Source organism: Pseudonaja textilis, chromosome 15, assembly GCF_049901715.1.
Source record: "Pseudonaja textilis isolate UNSWEBS1 chromosome 15, rPseTex1.2, whole genome shotgun sequence".
NCBI lineage: Eukaryota > Metazoa > Chordata > Lepidosauria > Squamata > Elapidae > Pseudonaja > Pseudonaja textilis.
In genome coordinates, this window is record NC_142004.1 from 247,202 (window position 1) to 265,869 (window position 18,668).

The 18,668-nt window shown below is 63.3% G+C and overlaps 4 protein-coding genes across 8 annotated transcripts; 2 read left to right on the forward strand and 2 right to left on the reverse strand.

Moving 5' to 3' along the window:
* The first annotated feature begins 521 nt into the window (after positions 1-521).
* TFIP11 (tuftelin interacting protein 11) lies at positions 522-5,859 on the forward strand. The gene is made up of 12 exons (XM_026719478.2): positions 522-828; positions 915-1,089; positions 1,175-1,331; positions 1,591-1,718; positions 2,087-2,239; positions 2,530-3,048; positions 3,150-3,256; positions 3,358-3,526; positions 3,622-3,865; positions 4,410-4,552; positions 4,765-4,930; positions 5,089-5,859. Exons 1-12 carry the CDS (start codon positions 614-616, stop codon positions 5,442-5,444), a joined length of 2,532 nt encoding a protein of 843 aa, XP_026575263.1. The 5' UTR covers positions 522-613; the 3' UTR covers positions 5,445-5,859.
* SRRD (SRR1 domain containing) lies at positions 5,729-8,477 on the reverse strand. The gene is made up of 7 exons (XM_087912935.1): positions 8,254-8,477; positions 7,472-7,512; positions 7,098-7,268; positions 6,926-7,020; positions 6,662-6,813; positions 6,440-6,485; positions 5,729-6,184 (listed from the first exon to the last, which is right to left on the reverse strand). Exons 1-7 carry the CDS (start codon positions 8,373-8,375, stop codon positions 5,993-5,995), a joined length of 819 nt encoding a protein of 272 aa, XP_087769061.1. The 5' UTR covers positions 8,376-8,477; the 3' UTR covers positions 5,729-5,992.
* An 18-nt stretch (positions 8,478-8,495) lies between these two features.
* On the forward strand, positions 8,496-12,975 carry HPS4 (HPS4 biogenesis of lysosomal organelles complex 3 subunit 2). Of its 4 annotated transcripts, none has more exons than XM_087912931.1 (13): positions 8,496-8,677; positions 8,745-8,835; positions 8,920-9,063; positions 9,150-9,257; positions 9,894-10,010; positions 10,150-10,244; positions 10,435-10,517; positions 10,639-10,665; positions 10,764-10,884; positions 11,188-11,359; positions 11,558-11,690; positions 11,790-11,898; positions 12,195-12,975. In XM_087912931.1, exons 1-13 carry the CDS (start codon positions 8,547-8,549, stop codon positions 12,364-12,366), a joined length of 1,503 nt encoding a protein of 500 aa, XP_087769057.1. In that variant the 5' UTR covers positions 8,496-8,546; the 3' UTR covers positions 12,367-12,975. The 4 variants fall into 4 exon arrangements, with proteins under 4 accessions (XP_087769057.1, XP_087769056.1, XP_087769058.1 ...); XM_087912930.1 differs by having other exon boundaries at positions 10,435-10,504; positions 10,629-10,665; positions 11,995-12,975; XM_087912932.1 differs by having other exon boundaries at positions 10,435-10,504; positions 10,629-10,665.
* A 520-nt stretch (positions 12,976-13,495) lies between these two features.
* ASPHD2 (aspartate beta-hydroxylase domain containing 2) lies at positions 13,496-17,767 on the reverse strand. 2 transcript variants are annotated; one of them, XM_026719479.2, is made up of 4 exons: positions 17,607-17,767; positions 15,284-16,431; positions 14,546-14,659; positions 13,496-14,388 (listed from the first exon to the last, which is right to left on the reverse strand). In XM_026719479.2, exons 2-4 carry the CDS (start codon positions 16,086-16,088, stop codon positions 14,279-14,281), a joined length of 1,029 nt encoding a protein of 342 aa, XP_026575264.1. In that variant the 5' UTR covers positions 16,089-16,431; positions 17,607-17,767; the 3' UTR covers positions 13,496-14,278. The 2 variants fall into 2 exon arrangements, with proteins under 2 accessions (XP_026575264.1, XP_087769062.1); XM_087912936.1 differs by having other exon boundaries at positions 17,594-17,712.
* Positions 17,768-18,668: the final 901 nt, after the last annotated feature.

Sequence of the window (18,668 nt, forward strand, 5' to 3'; positions counted from 1 at the left end):
CGCTGCCAGGAAACGGCCGCCAAGGGCGCCCAGCCTCGCCTCCTCCGTCCGAAGCCTTCCCGACCCGGCCCGAAGCGGAGCCGGCTCAGCCCCAGCGGGGATGCTCTTTCCCCGCCAACAGAGCCGGCATTTCTCCCACCTGGGCGCCGGGTGCCCACCGCGGGGAGTCCGGGGACGGCGGGGCTCCCCCGAGGCAAAGGGTCGGGTCTGGGAGGGAAACGACCGATGACCAACCCAAAGGGGCTTTTTCAAGAGGCCAGCGGACGTTCTGGTTTTTCTTCGAAGGCGTTTCGCTCCTCGTCCAAGAAGCTTCCTCAGCTCTGAGCAGAGTCCAGCCGCCTCTTGGAAAAGCCCCTCCGGGACCACCTCCGCGGACCTCGCCCAGCCACCAAGACCGAGGCTCCGCGCACGCGCAAGCAAGCTTTGGCCGCCCCGGGCGCTCCTCGCCCGCCCCTCGGTCCGTCGCGCCAGCGAGACGGGGAGAGAGCGCGGCCACCTCCCGCGCAGGCGCAGGGACTTCCCTGAGCTCCGGAAGTCGCCGGAGAGCGAACGGAAGCGGGCTGCGGCGGCTGGGCTCGGCCGTTCCGGCGCCTCCCGGGACCGCGCGAGCACCATGTCGCTCTCGCACCTGTACGGGCTCGGCGGCGAGGCGGCGGCGGCGGAGGACGAGGGCGTGGAGATGGAGAGCTTCGAGATCAGCGAGTGGGACCTGCAGAACGAGTTCAACCCCAACCGGCACCGGCACCGGCAGACCAAGGAGGAGGCCATCTACGGGCTGTGGGCCGAGCGCGACTCGGACGAGGAACGGCCCAGCTTCGGCGGGAAGCGGTGCGCGGGCGGGGCCGGGAGGGCCGGGGAGGGGGAAGGGCCGCGCTCGGAGCCCCCCGCCTAAAAGCCCCCCCCTCACCCCCCAGGTCCCGGGACTACTCCGCCCCGGTGAGCTTCATCAGCGCCGGGCTGAAGAAGGGGGCGGCGGCGGCGGCGGCGGCGGGGGAGGAAGGCCCCGACGAGGACTCGGAGGAGGAGGCGGAGAGCGGGGCGCGGGCGGAGGAGCCCCACAAGGAGGCTGTGCCGAAGAAGCTGAAGACGGTGAGGCGCGGGGCCGAGGAAGGGGCGCCCCGCTCCCGGCCTCCCCGCGGCTCACCCCCGCTTCCCCCCTTCTGAACCGATGCAGGGCGGCAACTTCAAGCCCAGCCAGAAGGGCTTCGTGGGCGGCAGCAAGTCCTTCGGGGACTTTGGCAGCTGGGAGCGGCACACCAAGGGCATCGGGCAGAAGCTCCTGCAGAAGATGGGCTACGTGCCCGGCCGAGGCCTGGGGAAGAACGCCCAAGGTAGGGCTGGCTCTCCCTCTTTCACTCAAGTCCCTGGTTGCCTTCTCTGAAAACCGGGTTCCCATCCATGGTCACCACAAATCAGGGCTTTATAAAGTCCTCCCCTGGAGGTTGGTAGCCTCACCCATAAAGACGGGGCTGGAGGGGACCTTGCGGGGTCTCCTCAGTTGCCCAGTATTTTCTCAAAGTCCTCCAGTGGCCGTTCCATTGGCACTTGCGAGGAGCTCTCCCTTTCCCTAACCCTGAAGAACTTTCCTAGGCATCATCACCCCCATTGAGGCCAAGCAGAGAAAAGGCAAGGCAGCGATTGGGGCATACGGCTCGGAGCGAACCACACAGTCCTTGCAAGATTTCCCCACTGTTGACTCTGATGAAGAGGAGGAGGAGGTAAGACATGCACACGCACACACGCACGCACGGCTGTGTAGCAAAACAAGGAGGGCTCTCGAATGGCTTGCTATGCTTCTATATGATAAATTGTTTAAATTGTTTTTCCTGAGCCCAAGTGGTTCATGCCAGACATTTCAGACTCGAGGCAAGGTTGGCATGGCTTGATCCAATCTGGCTCTGCTCTCCTGTAAGGTCTACAAGAGACCAGCTGCTGAGAAACCACCTGTGGCTTCTCACCTCTTTGGGGGAACCCCGCCCCCCATCACATGCAATCTCCTGCTTGATCTCACTAACAAATGGGTGCCTTATGGATTGTGCCTTGCTTGGTCTCTGTTTTTGATGTTCCTCATATCCTCTCCCCTCAGGAATTTCAAAAGGAGCTCAGCCAGTGGCGGAAGGACCCCAGCGGGGGCAAGAAAAAGCCCAAGTATACCTACAAGACGGTGGAGGAGCTGAAAGCCAAGGGCAAGGCGGGCAAGCAGCTGTCTGCCCCTCAGAAGGAGCTGGCGCAGGTCAAGGTGAGGTGGGAGGTGGCAGCAAGATGGGCGTGGGGCGGGGGGAGGGAGAGGGGGTCTAAGCAGTTCTGCTCCATCCAGGAAAGACAGCAACGAAGGTTCTGGCGTGGAAGGTGGTGGCAGCCCTGAATAAATCTCCAGCTGCCTCCCTGGGGTTGAACGGACGTCAGCAGCCGCCTAAGTTTGTTTGTTACACACTTATGCTGCCCCTCTTCCCTGCAAGGGGACCCCTCCACTGTGGGGCCTGCTGTGCCCCTCCGCCTCCTCACTGTCTGTGGTTTCTCTTTTGGAAGGTGATTGACATGACGGGCCGGGAGCAGAAGGTTTACTACAGCTACAGTCAGATCAGCCAGAAGCACAACATCCCGGAGGATGGCCCCCAACAGCAGCTGCCCGCCTTGGGCAAGGATGCCAGGACGCCCACCTTCTCCCTGCCAGAGCTGGAGCACAACCTGCAGCTGCTGATTGACCTGACGGAGCAGGAGATCATCCAGAACGACCGGCAGCTGCAGTACGAGCGGGACATGGTGGTCAACCTGGAGCACGAGATCGAGAAGACGGAGAAGGTGCTCTTGCGGGAGGAGACCGACATCCGCGACCTCAGCGAGGTGCTGGAGCTGGTGGAAGAGTGCGAGCGGCGAATGCAGCCCAACTGCGAAGACCCTCTGACTCTGCCGGAGTGTGTCAAGATATTCGAGACCCTACAGGATAAGTACTACGAGGAGTACCAGATGTCAGACCGCGTGGACCTGGCCGTGGCCATCGTCTTCCCTCTGGTCAAGGACTACTTCAAGAACTGGGATCCCCTCAAGGTGGGGCTTCCGGGGGCACCCCGGTGCAGCCCCAAGCGAGCTCTGAAGGCTGGTGGGTTAATGCGCAACTCGCCAAAGTTGTCTCTCGTTCCTCCCTGCAGGACTGCACAGCCGGCACGGAGATACTGGCCAAATGGAAAGCCCTGCTGGAGAACGATCAGTTGCTCTCCCACAGTGCCCAGGACCCCGGCTCAGATGCCTTTCACAGGTGAGCCTCCAGCAGGGGAGGAGAGGCGGGCTCTTCCCCGGGAGAATCTTTAAGTGGGTTGGGTCGATTTCAGCCCTGAACTGCTCGCTTGGGATCCTCAGGTTGATGTGGGAAACGTGGATGCCATACGTGCGAAACATTGTGGCCCAGTGGCAGCCCCGCCACTGCATCCCGATCGTGGACTTCCTCGACAGCTGGAGGCACATCATCCCGGTGTGGATCCTGGAAAACATTCTGGACCAGCTCATCTTCCCCAAACTACAGAAGGAGGTGCGATGGGCAATCCTTTAGCGTGCGGTGTGGAAGCTGCCTCCACAGCCCCGGCCGCTACCCTTCTCTCTCTCTCTCTCTCTCTCTCGCTTTAGGTGGAGAACTGGAACCCTCTCACCGACACCGTGCCCATCCACTCGTGGATACACCCCTGGCTGCCCCTGATGCAGGCCCGGCTCGAGCCCCTCTACTCGCCCATCCGCAACAAGTTGTCCAACGCTCTCCAGAAGTGGCACCCCAGCGACTCCTCGGCCAAGCTGATCCTGCAGCCCTGGAAGGAGGTTTTCACCCCAGGCTCATGGGAGGCTTTCATGGTCAAGAACATCGTGCCCAAGCTGGGTGAGAGCAGGAAAGGCGGGCAGGCTGCTAGCAATTTCTTTTGGGGAGATGTGGGCAGGGATGGGTGGTCTGGCCCTGAAATCCCAGAGGTTGAGACTCTGGCTGGCCCCCACTCTTCGGCCTTGGTAAAAGAAGGAAGGCCATAGCCTTCACCCTCCACTCCCCACCAGCAAGGAAAGGCGGGGAGGATTTGGACTGGATGAAGGTCAGCTTATCTGCTGGTCAATGATCCTCGGATGGAGCTGAGGTAGGAATCATCCTCCCGAGAGGGAGAAGGCGGACAGCTGCCAGCTCTGGGGTGGTTCTTGCTCTCCTCCTCCCTGGCTCACTTTTGGGGATCCCCCTGCAGCGCCCCCCATGCCAGGCTTTGCAAAACTAAGCAGTTAATTTCACCGAAATATCATAAAGGCTGGGCTGACTCGTTGGCTTGCTTGTGAAGGCGCTGAGGTGCTTGTGGGGGAGCAGCCGTGCTGTGCCCCCACCCAGGAGGCCAAGGGTTGGTGGCCTTTCCTGCTCATTCCCCCATTCCTCCCCCTCCCCACAGGCTTGTGTCTCAACGAGCTGATCATCAATCCCCACCAGCAGCACATGGACGCTTTCTTCTGGGTGATGGACTGGGAGGGGATGATCTCCGTCTCCAGCCTGGTGGGGCTTCTGGAGAAGCACTTCTTCCCCAAGTGGCTGCAGGTGGGTGTCCCTCAGGGACTGGCCCAGATTAAGGGCCCCCAGGGGCTGGAGCCCCGAAGCATTGGGGCATCTTGGTGCTTGAACCCCGCTGCAGACGGTGGCCCTTCCCTTGTTCAGGAGCCTTTGGGTTACTGGGAGTGGGAGGGGCCCCCAGGTCAGTGGAGCTCATGGTGGGCTGTTGCTGAATGTCCCCTTTCTCCCCCCCACCCCAGGTGCTCTGTTCTTGGCTCAGCAACAACCCCAATTACGAGGAGATCACCAAGTGGTACCTGGGCTGGAAGTCCATGTTCTCTGACCAGGTGCTGGCCCACCCCTCCATCAAGGAGAAGTTCAATGAAGCCCTGGACATCATGAACAGAGCCGTCTCCTCCAGCGTCGGTGGGTGCCGTGGGGGGGGCTCTCAGCCCGATCCTCTCCTCCCACTTAACCTGGAGCGCTTCAAGGCCGCATCCTTGATGGATTTCATAGGGGGGGGCAGTGCACATGTGGGGGCTGCAGGCGTTCTCCTCACCCCTTTTCTTCTCCTGTCTTGACAGGGGGCTACATGCAGCCTGGTGCGCGGGAGAACATCGCCTACCTCACGCATACAGAACGCCGGAAGGACTTCCAGTACGAAGCCATGCAGGAACGCCGAGAAGCCGAGAACATGGCTCAGCGTGGGATCGGCATGGCCGCCAGTTCTGTGCCCATGAACTTCAAGGACCTGATCCAGACCAAAGCAGAGGAGCACAACATTGTCTTCATGCCCGTCATCGGGAAGCGGCACGAGGGGAAGCAGCTCTACACTTTTGGGCGTATCGTCATCTATATCGACCGGGGGGTGGTCTTTGTGCAGGGCGAGAAGACCTGGGTGCCCACCTCTCTACAGAGCCTCATCGACATGGCCAAGTGAGCCGGAGGAGCCGGGCCCAAAGGGCTGCCCCACCACCTCCCCGTCCCAGAAAATGCGTAGGGCTCCTTCTAAAAGAAAGGAAAGGACTGGAAAGACGCGGTCCTGACGAAGAGGACTTTTATTTGGAATTAAAGCACGTGTGTTACTCTGGTGTTTGTCTGTTAAAAGGTGCAGGCTGCCATTCCTTGGGGGGGGGGGGGCAAAGCAGTTCTTTTGGCAAATCGTTGAAGGGGCTTGAGAAAGTTAGGAGAGGACAGGAACTGCTGTTAATAAAAGGCACAGGGTTCAAGAGAATGTGTTTAATGATTACAAAAGTCAATACAAGGTTCCCCTTCCAGTTTGGGGGAGAAATCCTGGCATGGTTTCCTAGAAGGAACAAGGCCTAACATTGTTTTCCACCTCCTGACCCCCCCCCTCCCCCCCAATCCTGCTCTGAGCAAGCGCTGAGTCTATCCTCTGCTTGTGGGGTGGGACTTTGGGCTCCCAACTTACTTGCTGCAGCTCCCCCAAAAAAAATAAAAAAATTCCGTGCATGAGGGAGGGAAATATTATTGGGGTTTGCTCCTGATGATCTCCAGCTGAGCCTCTTCCGGGTAAAGGGGCTCCGGCCGGCAGGCCCAGCAGTCCTGGGGGAGGCCCCTCAGTTTCTGCAGAGGAAAGCAGTGGACAGAGGTGTCGTTGAAGACATCAGGGTGCTGCGTGTGGGGCGGAAGGGCTTCCTCCTGGGTCGCCTCCAACACCTGGGTGCAGGTGAGCACAAGGAGCGTCACAGGGCGTGGCGCATCGGCAGCCTGAGGCTAGAGAAGTTAACTGGCGGCCAAACACTGAAGGCCACCAATGGACTTCAGCTCTCCCCTCCCGCTGTGCGGTCCACACAAGGCCACCGCCAGCCACCCAAGGACCGTGAGCTGGCCCTGGCTTCCGGCTTGCACTTTCAGGCTCTAAACGTGGGGGCAACCAGGTCCCTCCCAGCCGAGCTAAAAAGGAAGACCCACCTTGGCAATGTAGCTGTAATTCTCACGGAAGACTTTGGCCAGCAGCCTAAAACGGGAATTGGGGGATGAGAGAAACCGGATATTACAAAACGTGGAGGGGGAAAGTAAAATCAGTCAGGCCTTTGTGCAGCTTTCAGCCAAAGCGCAGGACACACACACACACACACACACACACACACACACACACACACACACGGTGGGTGCAGTGGGAGTCCCCCGTACCTCTCCTCAAAGCCCCTGAAGCTGTTCCCTACGACCACCATCTGGGAGAGGGCCTCCGCAGACCAGTTGCTCCACAGCAGGTTGTTGTACAGCGCCTTCCCACAGTGGATCATGTAGAAGAGCGTGGGGCCCTCGATGCTCCGCTTCCCCTCCTGGGCAACAAAGGGCATAGCAAGGGCTGCAGGGCCGGCCTCAGGGAAGAGACCCCGATTGTGGCGGCAGGCACACTCTGCCTGCTGACCCCCGCCCCCACCCCAAGTTCACCTCGTTCCAGGGCAGCATGGTGAAGCCGAGGCCGCTCAGCACCTCAATCTCCAGCGTGGAAAAGACCGGGTCAAAGACGAAGCACATCTCGGGGGAATCTGCAGGGCAACAGCCCAGAGGGCAGTGACTCGCACCAGGGCCTCCCCTGCCCTCCCCGCCCCGCTGGCAGCCCCAACCTTGAGCTCCTCCAGCAGCAGCAAGAGGAAGGCCAGCTGCAGGCGCGCCTTCCCGCAGGAGCAGAAGCTGCCCAAGCCGTAGCACACGCACCGCAGGCCCCCCGCTCTGCCCCCGGGACCCTCCTGCTCGGCTGCCGGGGGGCTCCGCAGGGCCTTCCAGATGGTTCCTGGATGAGGAGGAAGAGGCCCAAGCGGGCCCAGGCAGATCAGCACCCGCACGCTCCCCGCCCTCTCCCGGAGGCTCCATCGCAGCCTTCCCCTGCCCTGTGTGGGGAGCCCCGGGCAGGAAGGGCGCTGGGCGGGACGGTCTCCAGGGAGGGTCGGGGGCCGCTCGGTCCCAGGCCCCTTCCCCAGCGGAGCAAAGCCTCACTTCGGCTGGAGTCCCAGAAGTCGGAGTCCTTCAGTTCGGAGCTACAGAAGAAAGAAGGGAAGAACAGGAACTTCCTCTTAGGGGGGCAGAAGCGCACAATCATGCCTGCCGTCTCTATCCTATTGTCCCCAATTATTAGTTCCTATTTCTTGTATTTAAACATGTTTAATCTTATTTCTGTCATGTTGTAAGCGTTTGACAAAACAAATAATAAAATAAATAAGAAAACGAAGCGGAGGGCTTCAGGCAGACAGGCACTTGGCTCACAACACGCCTGACGGAACAATAGTTGAGAAGAAAAGGATTTGGTTCATTGACATTGCAATACCTGGTGATGCACGAATTATAGACACGCAGCAAGAAACAATCACCAAGTATCGGGACTTACAAAATTGAAGTTGAGCGACTTTGGAGAAAGAAACCGTGTGTGATCCCAATTGTGATTGGAGCAATACCTAAAGGGCAGCCGCGCTATTTGGAAATCCTGAATTTATCAGACTTGGATACCTTGATTTTACACAAAAACACCCCACCCTGTGTGGAGCAGCTTTTATCCTCCGACGCTACCTGAACAATTCCCAGGTCCTTGGTTAGAACTCGAGCTGTTGAGCTGCCAACCAGCCCCAAAGGCTGTGAATCTCACCAAAGATTCACCACCACCACCACCACAATGAACTCGGCGGGACTCTGCCCTCCCGAGATAGACTGCGCCAGCCCATGGAACCTCCACGGGAGCTCTTCCCCTTGTGGCTTTCTCTTTTTTTTTTGGGGGTTGTCCTTACAGCGCCTCCTGCAGCCGCCGCCTCTGCCGCTCTGCCGCTGCCTCGGGGCTCTCGTCCTCGGCTGCCCCGCGTCGCCCCCGCCGCCTTCTGCGCCCGCCCGCGCCACCCCCGTCTCCGGCCATGCCGCAGCAGCAGCAGCAGCGGACGGCGGGGAGCGTCCCTCGGCGGCACCCGTCGCCGCGCAGCCAGGAGGGCGCGACTCCTCCGCGGAGCCGAAACCGCTTCCGCGCACGTGACTTCCTGGCGGAAGTGGCTGGCTTCTCCGGGTCTGGCTGCCGAGGGCGCCTCTGAGCATGGGCAGAGAGCCTCGCGGGGGCAGGGACTCCGGTCCCCCCGCCGGTCCCCTGCGACCGCCTCTCCTCCCGCCTGTAGGCCCCGCTGCGGAGGCGCCGAGAGCCCAGAATGGCGGCCGCGCCCCCGCCTGGTACGCCCCCCTTTGCCCCCTTTGCCCCCCGCTGACCCCCCCGCTGACCCCCGCCCCTGTCCCGCAGGTGGCGCTGCTTCTTCCTCTACGACGCCTCGAAGGTGCGGGGCGAGGGCGACCCCACCCGCGCCGGGATCTGCTGCTTCCACCCGCGCCAGGTAGGTAGGCAGGCAGGCAGGCAGGCTCCCGGGCGGGCCCCCGCGCCCCCCGTGCCTCCCCACGGCCTCCCTCCCGCCTTGCAGGCCCCTCGGGACGAGCAGGAGCTGCTGTGCGGGCAGATCGCGGGCGTGGCCCGCTGCGCCCTGGAGATCTCCGGCTCCCCGCCGGGCCTCGTCCGGCTGCGGAAGCTGAAGTTCGCGCTGGAAGCCGAGGGCAGCTATCTGTGGGTGAGTCCGGGCTGGGCGGCAGCGTGCCCGGGGAGGGCGGGGGGCGCCTCGGTGCGGGTCACTCTGCGGGCTCTTCTCTCCTGCAGGTGCTGGGCTGCACCGCCGACCTCTCGGACCTCAGCTGCAGGCGGCTCCTGGAGCGGCTGGTGGGCCTCTTCCGCTTCTACAACGGGCCGCCTTCTCGGGCTTACGCGGTGGGTCGCCCCCTCCCTGCCTGGACTCTGCTGACCGTCAGCGGGGGTGGGGTGGGGGTCGGGGGTGGTGCTACTGCAGGTGGCAAGGCGTCTCTTGGTGCCCGTCTGCCGCCCTGCAAGGTTCCTCCCAGCTGGTTGTGCTTTTCTCCCTCCCTTTCCCTGGTGGCCCTCTGGCTAACCTGGGTTGGTTCCGGTTCCCCTGAGCCCAGAGGGCTGATGCTGGGCGGCTCCGGCTGATGGCCAGTCCTGTAGGGCCACAGGTGGTTCTACGCAACCGTTGCACATCATAAATCACACTGTGTAGCCGCCGGGGGTGAGAGCTTGGCTGTTGCAGGCGATGGATTCATCATCATCATCATCATCATCATCATCCCCTCGTGGGTCGCAACTGGGGGCGGGTTGGAAGCCTCTCGGTGTCAGTTGCCCCTCCAGCTGGGGGAGCAGTTTGGAAAAGTTCCTGGCCGTTGTGCTCAATGTCGTATCGGTTTATGGTTTCTTCCAGCCTCGGCTCAAACTGGGTACACTGAGGCCAGCCGCGTTGAGCCTCCCCTTTCTGCCTTGCCGGTGGGTTTGGGCAGCCGGCCTCTTCCCTCCTCTGCGCCCACTTCTGACCGGGGTGCCCTCTGTCCTTCGCAGGAGCGCTCGCAGGAGGAGCTGGACCAGGAGTGGGAGCTGTATGTGAGCCACCTGCAGCAGAGCTCCAGTGACCTCCACCGGGCTTTTAATTCCCTCTGGGCCTTGGACAAAAGCAAGGTGCCTCCCTGGAGGGCTGGGGCAGGTACTTGCTGCGCTTCCTGATGGTGCAGCCAGGACTAGGAGGGGCCAGGTGGGATGAGGCCCCTTGGCTGCCCCCGGGGCCTAGGAGGGCCATTGGCATTCTCCTCTTTGGCAGGTGGACCCTTTGCTCTTGTTGAAAGCGGCCCTCATCCTGCAGAGCTGCCAGCGTTCCCGCCACGTGCTGGCCGGCTGCATCCTCTACAGGGGTCTGTGAGTGTCGGGGGGGGGCGGGGGATATAATCATCTCCCCAAGTGCTGTGTATCAGATGGGGGCCAGATCCCCTGTGCCCCACACGCCCCCTCCGATGTGAAGGCCTCCGCCTGGCCGAGTGGCCAAAGGCCTTCTTGTACTCTTAGATGACCCCGTGGGTGACCTCGCCTCCTTCCTTTTCCCACGCAGGGTGGTCAGTACACAGCTGCCACCTGAGCTCACTGCCAGAGTTTTGCTGCAGAAGCGGGCCGAGGGAAGCGTAAGTTGTAGCTGTGCCAATGTCCCTTGGAAGGTTTGGGGGGAGCGGGGCCGGTCATGATACAACCCCCGTCTGCGAAAGGCAGTCTTTTTTTGCAGCTTGGCTAACTCCGCTTCCATTCTAGAGTGGGCCAGACAAGAAGGCAGCGCAGCTCAAAGAGGGTAAGCTGAGAGGCTGGGCATGGCTCCCTCCGCCCTCTGGGCCCTGCTGCCCACTTGCCAAGCTCCTCCTGAGGATTCTGGGTGGCTCTTTCCTCTAGGCAGCCCCCCGGCCTCTTTTGTGCCGACACCTTTACCGCCAGGGGTCTGTGTCACACCTGTTTACCTCTTGGAGGATGAAGCAGCCGCCCTGCGGGAACTGCCTGTAGAGTGGACGACCAGGTAAGGCCAGAGTTGGGACGGTCCCCTTGGGCTGGGCTCTCCCTTGCGGCTTCGGCGACGCCATCAGGCTCTCCGAGGAGATTCCCAGCCTCACCTTCTCGCTTCTGTTGCCAAGGCAGGTGCCCCCTGTGCCCGTCCAGAGGGCCCCGCTGCCTTCTGGTGTCCAGTTCGGGCAACCCTTCTGTCCAGACACCCAAACATTCCCCAGGGGAGGCAGGGAGGCCCCCCACCCTTCCAGGGGAGCGTGTGGGGGGGGGGCAGGAGGGGCCAGCCCAGCTCACCCACCTTGCTCGGCCCACACAGGAGGCCCCAGGGGGACCTGGCTGGCCGCAAAGGGGGAGAGACTCCCGCAGGAGGGGCCGAGGGGGCTGCCTGGGTGAGGATGGCCTTGTACGTTCACCCCATCCGGGACCTGGTGCTGGCCCTCCTGGCTGAAGAGGCCTTGGTGAGCTCCGCAGCCTTCACGGAGGACGTGGTAAGGAAAGGGCAACCCCCCCCCCCCCCCCGCTCAAGGCTCTGAAGGAAGCCGTTTGTTCAGGGAAGGGGGCCAGGCCGCCTGCCCTCCGGGACCCTTCACGTGGCAGGCGCCTGGAGGAAGCTTCCCAAGCGGGACTATGGGGGGGGGCTCCCACAAACCCTTCTCCCTCTCTCTCCCCCTCCCCCAAACTCACAGTACCACAGCAGCCTGGCCTCCCTGAACGGCCTGGAGGTCCACCTGGCAGAGACCCTCCCCAAGGGCCCCCTCCCCTCGGCCAGGAGCACCTACAACTTCGCTCACTACGACGCCGTCCAGAACATCCTCACCAGTGAGTGGGGGGAGCGGCTGGGGCGGCCTCCAGCCAAGGTGGGGGGCGCCCCCCCTCCTGCCCCGGCATCCCTGATGGCGCAATCATTTGTCCCTCCAGCCAACACCCTGCAGGCCCTGAGCCCCGAGGACCAGCTCTTCCTGCAAGCCACGGGCCTGATCCATGCCACCTTTGAGCGGCTGCCCACCGCCTCTGAATTGACGCTCAGGTAAAGCTGGGCGGAGGGCGCGGGGGAGCCATGGACGGAGCAGCTCGGTCGAGGCCTTGCTAGGCCGTGGCACCGTTAGCTCTGCACCCTCCACAGAGGCCGTGGTGAAGGACCAGAGCCCTCCCGCCACCCAGCAGGCCCTAACCAGTCAGAACCCTCTGCTTTGGTTCCACGCAGCTCTGTTGCCAGCCAGTCGCTGCTGCCCGAGGGTGCGGCTGGCGCAGTTGCTGCAGCCCCCTTTTCTGCACTGCTCCCCCAGCCCCAAAGGCCCCTGCCCATCTCTCGGTCTGTTCCAGGAATGCCAGCACCGCTGTCTACGGCTGCCGGAACGCCGTCCAGGAGAGCTACTTTCAGCAGAGGGGCTCGACGCCCTCCAACTCCGGGGTGCCCAATCCCCGGGACAGCATCGTCGGTCTGCCCGGCAAGGCCAGGCTGAAGCTGCTCAAGCACGGGGTGAACCTGCTGTGAGGCTGGACTCCGTGCCCCTCCAGGGCGGCCTCCGTCCTGGCGCAGAGGCCTTGGAAGCCTGCCAATTGCGCTTGGCCCACCGACTCCTTGCCACGTCTCCCCAAGGCCTGCCCGCCGTTGGCCCCGCCTGGAGGGAGCAGCGGTTCAGCTGCTTCTGCATCTCAGGGCCCTTCTGGCCTGGGGGGTCCGCCCTTGGGGGGGGGGAAGCGCTCTGCTGGGACTCCGCCCTCACCAGGGCCTGCAAGGGCAGCGCCCCCCACTTCAGACATGGGGAAACAAGGGGGGCCTTTGGAAAGGCCAGAGCGTGGCTGCTGCTGCCCCCTGCCAGAAGAAGAAGAGGGGGGAGCTGCAGCAGTTGTGGTGGGGGTGTCCTTCCTCCACCCTCTCTGAACGGCAGAGGGTGGCACTGAGGGGAGCCTTCCTCTGCCCGGCTCTCACCCACGGCCCCGGCTTCCCCACTTCCGGGGCGGTCTCCCCCTGTGCTGAGGTGGGTGGTGCCCATGGCCACGCCCCTCTCTCCTGCATTCCCTGGGAATCTCTCTTTGAGGTGGGCGGGGGGGTCTTGAGTGGGGGGTTTGGGGGAGAATAAAGTGGCTGACTTTTGCTCTCTGGCTTTCCAAGCCTGCGTTCGTATTGAGGGCCCGGCCTGCACTCTCGATCCCCAGCTCTGGGTCCCCGACGGATGCCCGGCCTCTAGCAGGAGGGCTTGGGGGAGGGAGCCCGGCACTGGGCAGCCGTGTTGGAGTGTTTGTGTAGCAACAGAGGGCCCGAAGGAAAACCGCCTCGGCCGCCGCCTGTGCAGGCTGTCTGTCAGCCCAGCCGGCAAGGCCTCTCACACGGGAGCCAAGGGAAGCTCATCCTGGACACGGGCCGTGTGTTGACCCAGAGGGATGCCGGGAGCAGGGACAAACCCCCTCCCCCATGTCCCCCAACTGCCCCGTCAGCTGCGGCCCGCTCAGCCAGTGGCCGGAGGTCACCGAGTTCTGGTTGAAAAGAGGCCTGGGGCATTCCTTGGGTCCCAGCAAAGAGGAGAGGCTTCCTCTGCCTCTTCCTGGCCCACGAGGAGAGAGAAGGGGGTCGCTCCTTCCTCCTCGGACCACCAACCGCCCCAAAGGAAAAAAAAACAGAATTGAGCACAGGTGTTTTATTGAAAAGTCCTGGCCTTGGCCAAGCCACAATGCTGCCCTGCCCCGCGTGGCAGGTGGGGTGCAGAGTCTCACTGGAATGACTCTGATGTGTGAGAAGGAGATGGCCCCCCCAGCTGGGGCTCCCTTCCTTTCGGCTTCTGCCCCCACGAAGCCCTGAAAGCCCCCTCCTCGCCCTTCTGCAGGGAGAGCCCACGGCAACCCCCCGCACACACGGGTGCCCCAGTCCAGGCAGGAGCACCCCAAGCAAGGCCCAGAGCCCCCAGCGCAGGGCTTGTGAAAGGGGGGGGGAACCTGGGCCCTTTGGCTGCCCTGCTTTGCTTCCACTCACTTCTGTCGAGGGCAGGGGGACGACAGGATCTGGCCTGGGGAGGCCCACTGGTGTCTGAAGCTGCAGTGAGGATGGGTGACGGGGGGGCGGGGTTGCCTTTTGAGGAGGATCAGATTGGCACAACGAGCTTCATCGACGCCTTCAAGAACGGCAGATGCAAAATTCTGGGCACAGCAACGCACAAGTAGCGAGTGGACGGACACTACAGCAGCATTTGGCCTAATCACAGGGAGAAAGGGGGCAGTCCAGCCCCAAGCAAGATGGTGGGGGGAGGGGAGGCAAGGTGAAAAGGCTCACTGGGTACCAAATCCGGTGCAAGGGGAGAGGCCCCTCCGTCAGCTGTGGGTGAAGGGGGCCTGTGTTGCCCAGGCAGGAGGGCAGCCACCTCTGCAGAAACACGGGACCTGCTCTGGAGAGGAGGAGGAGAAGCACCGCGTCACCGTCCAGGAGCGAAAATGAAATCGAGGGCCTGGCGCTCGGCCGCAGCAACGTTGGGGTGCCAAAGGTCTACCATGAACACCGCACGGGGTCCTTCCTCAGGGAGGCCTGGAGGGGTAAGAGAAAGGAGGCTGGTCCAGGGGAGGGGCTCAGAGGTGGTTGCCAGGCTGGCTTCACCTGGGGCCCCTCTCCTCCAGGTAGCCCACGGGAGAGGGAGCGTTTGCGACAGCGCTGTCTTCAGCTGGGGTGGGGGGCTCAGACTTGCCTCCATGGTAGGCGGTATGCAGGAAGGAGTCGTCAAAAACCAGGCAGCGCCCTTCGGCCCAACACTGGGGCTCACCTCCCACCACCAGCTCACAGCCGCTGGGCGTCTTCAAGCCTGCAACGGGGGGAAGGAAGGCGAGAGGAAGGGCAAGGCAGGGCATCAACCGAGCCCACCAACCGGATGGCCCAAAGACTCCCCTCGTCCAGAGCTTTTATCCTCCCTGCTGGCCACAAAGGAGGCGGCCGCACATACATAGACACACACACACACACCATCGCATCTCTAGCACCCGCCTCCCAACAGAAGCAGTCAACGGGCAACCCAGGTTAGCCAGAGGCCTCCGTCTCGGGCAGCTGCCCGGCAGCATACAGATCAGGCCACGGTTGCAGTTGCCATGGCAGCTGCCCAGACTGGTGTGGGAGCCAGCTTCTGCCAGCCATGCAGATGAGCCTTTACTGTGGGGTTTAGAACAAAACTGGGTCTCTTGAATCCTGAACAAGTGCCAGAACGGGATTCCCAACTTAACACCGGCTGCACCCGATGCCACTTGCACAGGAGTCCATACACTGAGGACCTCGTGGCTACCACCAACGGCCTTTCCAGGCGCCCTGAGAAGGTTCCGGCTGTCAGGAGTCAGATAATGCTCCTCTCCCTAAGGCCACCCCTCTAAGGGACACTCAAGGCCCCCACTTGCCCGAACACCAGCCAAGAGGCGGGCAGTGGGGCTGCAGGACCTACCCAGGTGGCAGCGCACGCGGATATTGGTCGGCCCATAGTGCTCAGTGATGACGGTGCCGGGGCTCAGCACGGAGATGCCGGCGTTGCCAAACACGTTGCTGCCCACACAGGTGCGGAGGCTCCCCAGCAAGCGGTATGTCCGAGGGCACTTCCGGCAGTTCCGGGGCACGCAGGTGCCCTGGTTGACCAGGTAGAAGGTCAACCACTCGCCGCTGGGCGTGCTGTTGACCTTCCATCCGTCTGGCAGGCTGCAGTTGGAGAAGGCTTTGTAGAGGGATTCGAACTCGTACAGGATGGTCTGGAAGTTGCGCTCCAGCAGTTCCACGTCGTGTTTCTGGGCTTCCCGGGAGAAATAGGGGGCGGTGGGCAAGTCGGGCAGGAAGAAGACCTCCGGCCGCTGGATGGATGGCCGGCTGGCCAGGTAGCGGCCCTGCTCGCGGATGCCCTTGTGGATGCGGCCCATGCCCGCCCACGAGTACCGCTTGGCATACTCCTGCAGGTTGTGGTAGAGCTTCTGGTTCAGCCCATCGCTCTGGGCACAGCGCACGCACTCGGGGGAGCGGCAGTGGCTGAAGCCGTTCTGCAGGCCGGCCACCTCCACGCCCCCCTGGAGCACTGTGGCGTAGGGCCGGGGCTGCTGCTCCCGCCCCACTTGATAGCAGTACCAGACGAAGAGCGCCAGCAGCAGGGCCAGGGTGCTGAGGGCAGGGGGGTCGCAGTCCCGCACCGACTGGATGGTGGAGCCGATGAACTCCCTCAGCCAGTCAAGCGACCCACGGCAGCACATCAGCCCCTCCAGGGACATCTTGGCAGCTGCCGTGCAAAGCCTTGCCACTGGGGCAAAGGGAGGCCCAAGGAGGAACTCAACAGGAGAAGCTGGGCAGGACCTGGGCAGCTTCACCCGGCAGAAAGGCCAGTCAGGCAGCGAAAGCGTTCCTAGGAATCTGGGTGCCAAGGGCCCAGCTCAAGGCGGCCAATGGGGCCGCTCCCATTGCGGACCCGGGTTCCTGACCCGCCAAAGGGGTTTCCCACGGCGGCATCGTGTCTCTCGAAGGGGGAGCCGCTGCTCTGAGAACCTTGGTCCTCCCGCCCCTCCAAGTGCCGCCTCCTGCGGGAATCCAGCCTCCCCCTGGATCTTCTCGGACAACCTGCAAGGAGAACACACAGGGGCACTGGGGAGGGGGCTTCCTGCCTGCCCCATCGGCCCACCCTCACCCCATCACCTGGTGCCCCAGGAAGTGCTGGGACGCACCTCCCATAACTCCTGAACCCGAAGGGAGCCACACAACCCTTTGATCTTCCCAGGTTTGGGGTGCAAGGCAAGAGCCCGGAGGGTCTACCGGGCTGGAATCAAAGCAGCCCTTTCCAGTCCCAGCTTTGGTTGGCAGGGTTGCCTCCTTGCCTAGTGGGTGGAGGGTCGTGCCCTGGGAGGGACCCCGCCAGGGGCAGCAAAGGCAGCACTTCCACAGGGCAGGCTGGAGCCTCCCTCCACCTCCACATTATGCCACCCACTTAGCACCAAGGGAGCAATTTGTTAGGGATCAAGAAGCTGGTGAGTCACCAACTCTGAAGGCACCCAAAGGTGATCCAGCTGTGGCTTATCGGCTCAGGCAGGAAGCTGGGATGCCCGTTCATCCCTGAGAGCCGGAGCGGGAGCCGTGCCACTGCCCATCCCTGCTTGGGGTGGGGCATCCTAGCTCTTCGTTTGGGCCAGAGGCAGATGCCAACCTCTGCCAGAGCGAAATGGCCTGGACGGGACCCCTTAAAGAAAGCAGCAAGGCAGCCCCCAACCTGCAATCGCCAGCGCCCCTGGACAAACGGTCCAACGCAGACCCCAAGCTTGCAGCTTTGATTCAGTCTTTGGCTTTCCTTGGCCCAGTTGCTGGGGGGGGGGAGGTTCGGGGTGGGGGGAGCGCTCAGTGTCTCGGCACTGCCGCCCGGGGCCTCCCGGCGGAAGCAGCCTTATGTAACGCGATCGCTTCCCGGCTTGCAGGCAAATCTGGCAGGTCGGGAGGGCACCTCCGCCTGCGGCAAAGCCCCTTTCCTCCCGGGGAGGCAGCCGCCCACGCCGCCGCCCCGCAGCCGAGCCAGGCCTGCCCCTGCGCAGGGAGCGAAGGCTTTCCTGCCGAGGAGCCCCCCCTCCTTTCGCCCCGCCCGCCCGCCCACCCGGCGGGGCCGGGGCCGAGGCGGGCGGAAGCCTTCGGGCTCCCGGCCCACGGGGGCCCCGCCGCGGGGCAAGAGCCCGACGTGTGCCGGCCGGGGACCCTTGCAGAAGACCCGCTCGCCCCTGCCTCCGTCCCTCGCGCGCACCTGCCCGCCTAACCTGCCGCCGGGTTCCGCTCACCCGTCCCGACCGACCGACGGTCTGCTCCGGCGCTGGAGGCGCGGACCACAACTCCCAGCAGCCCGCCCGGCCCCGCCGGGGAGGGGCCGCCGCCGCCGCCGCGCGTCCTAGCGGCCCCGGGAGCGTGCGAGGCTCTCTCCGGGCGCGGCGCGCTCCTTCCGCCGGGGAGGGCGCCGCCGCCGCCGCCGCCGCGTAGGCAGCCCTCGCCGCGAGAAGCTCGCTTGCTGGCCAGCGCCGGCGGTGCTGATGCGGCGGCCGGGAGCTTGGCGAGCTTCGCCTCTGCGGGGCGTCTCTAGCCGCCTCGGGCGGGGTCGATGGAGCCGGCGGACGCGGCGGTTATTCAGCCGCCAAGCCGTTGGGAGCTCTGGCTGCAGCCGAGACCAGCGCGGGACTGGGGGGGCATCAAAGAAGCAGAGCGGCCGGCAGGGCCCCGGGGCAAGGCCGGCCTTAGCAGGACTGCTGCAGCCTCCTCTGAGTGGCGGCGTTCGTGCTCCCGACAAGAATGCCCCGGAGCAAGCACAGAGTGCCTTCTGCGTGGTCTGTATGGAAGGAATGAGGAGGCCTCTGCGGGCCCCCTCCGGAGGTGGCTGGGGCACTTGTTGAACTCCTGCAAGGCTTGGCAAGCCCCTCCGTCCTCTTCCCTGGAGTCCGCCTTCCTTGGCTGCAGCCTTTGAGGCTCTGGCTTCTTTCGTGTTGCAACATCTCATCTGGCACGAAATTCTGCAAGGCTGGCCATTCTTGGCTGGCAGCAGAGCAGCTTCTTGACGCGGCTACGCAGGAATCAGGAGGAGGCAAATCCACTGAAGTCTCTTTTTTGGGGGGGCACAGAATTTAGCTGGGGGAAGCATGCAGAACAATCCGTGCCTCTACCCATGGTTCCCAGTCAGCGAGCAGCCACCGTCATCCGTCAAGCCCTTCTCTCGTCCTGCCTGCCCCAGAGGGGCCTCAAGGCGCTTGGTGGCAGCTGAGGGTGTCTTCCCCCATGCGGGGTGTGTGTGTGTGGGTGGGGGGGCTACTCGTCTTCTTGGTCAGAATTGGGGG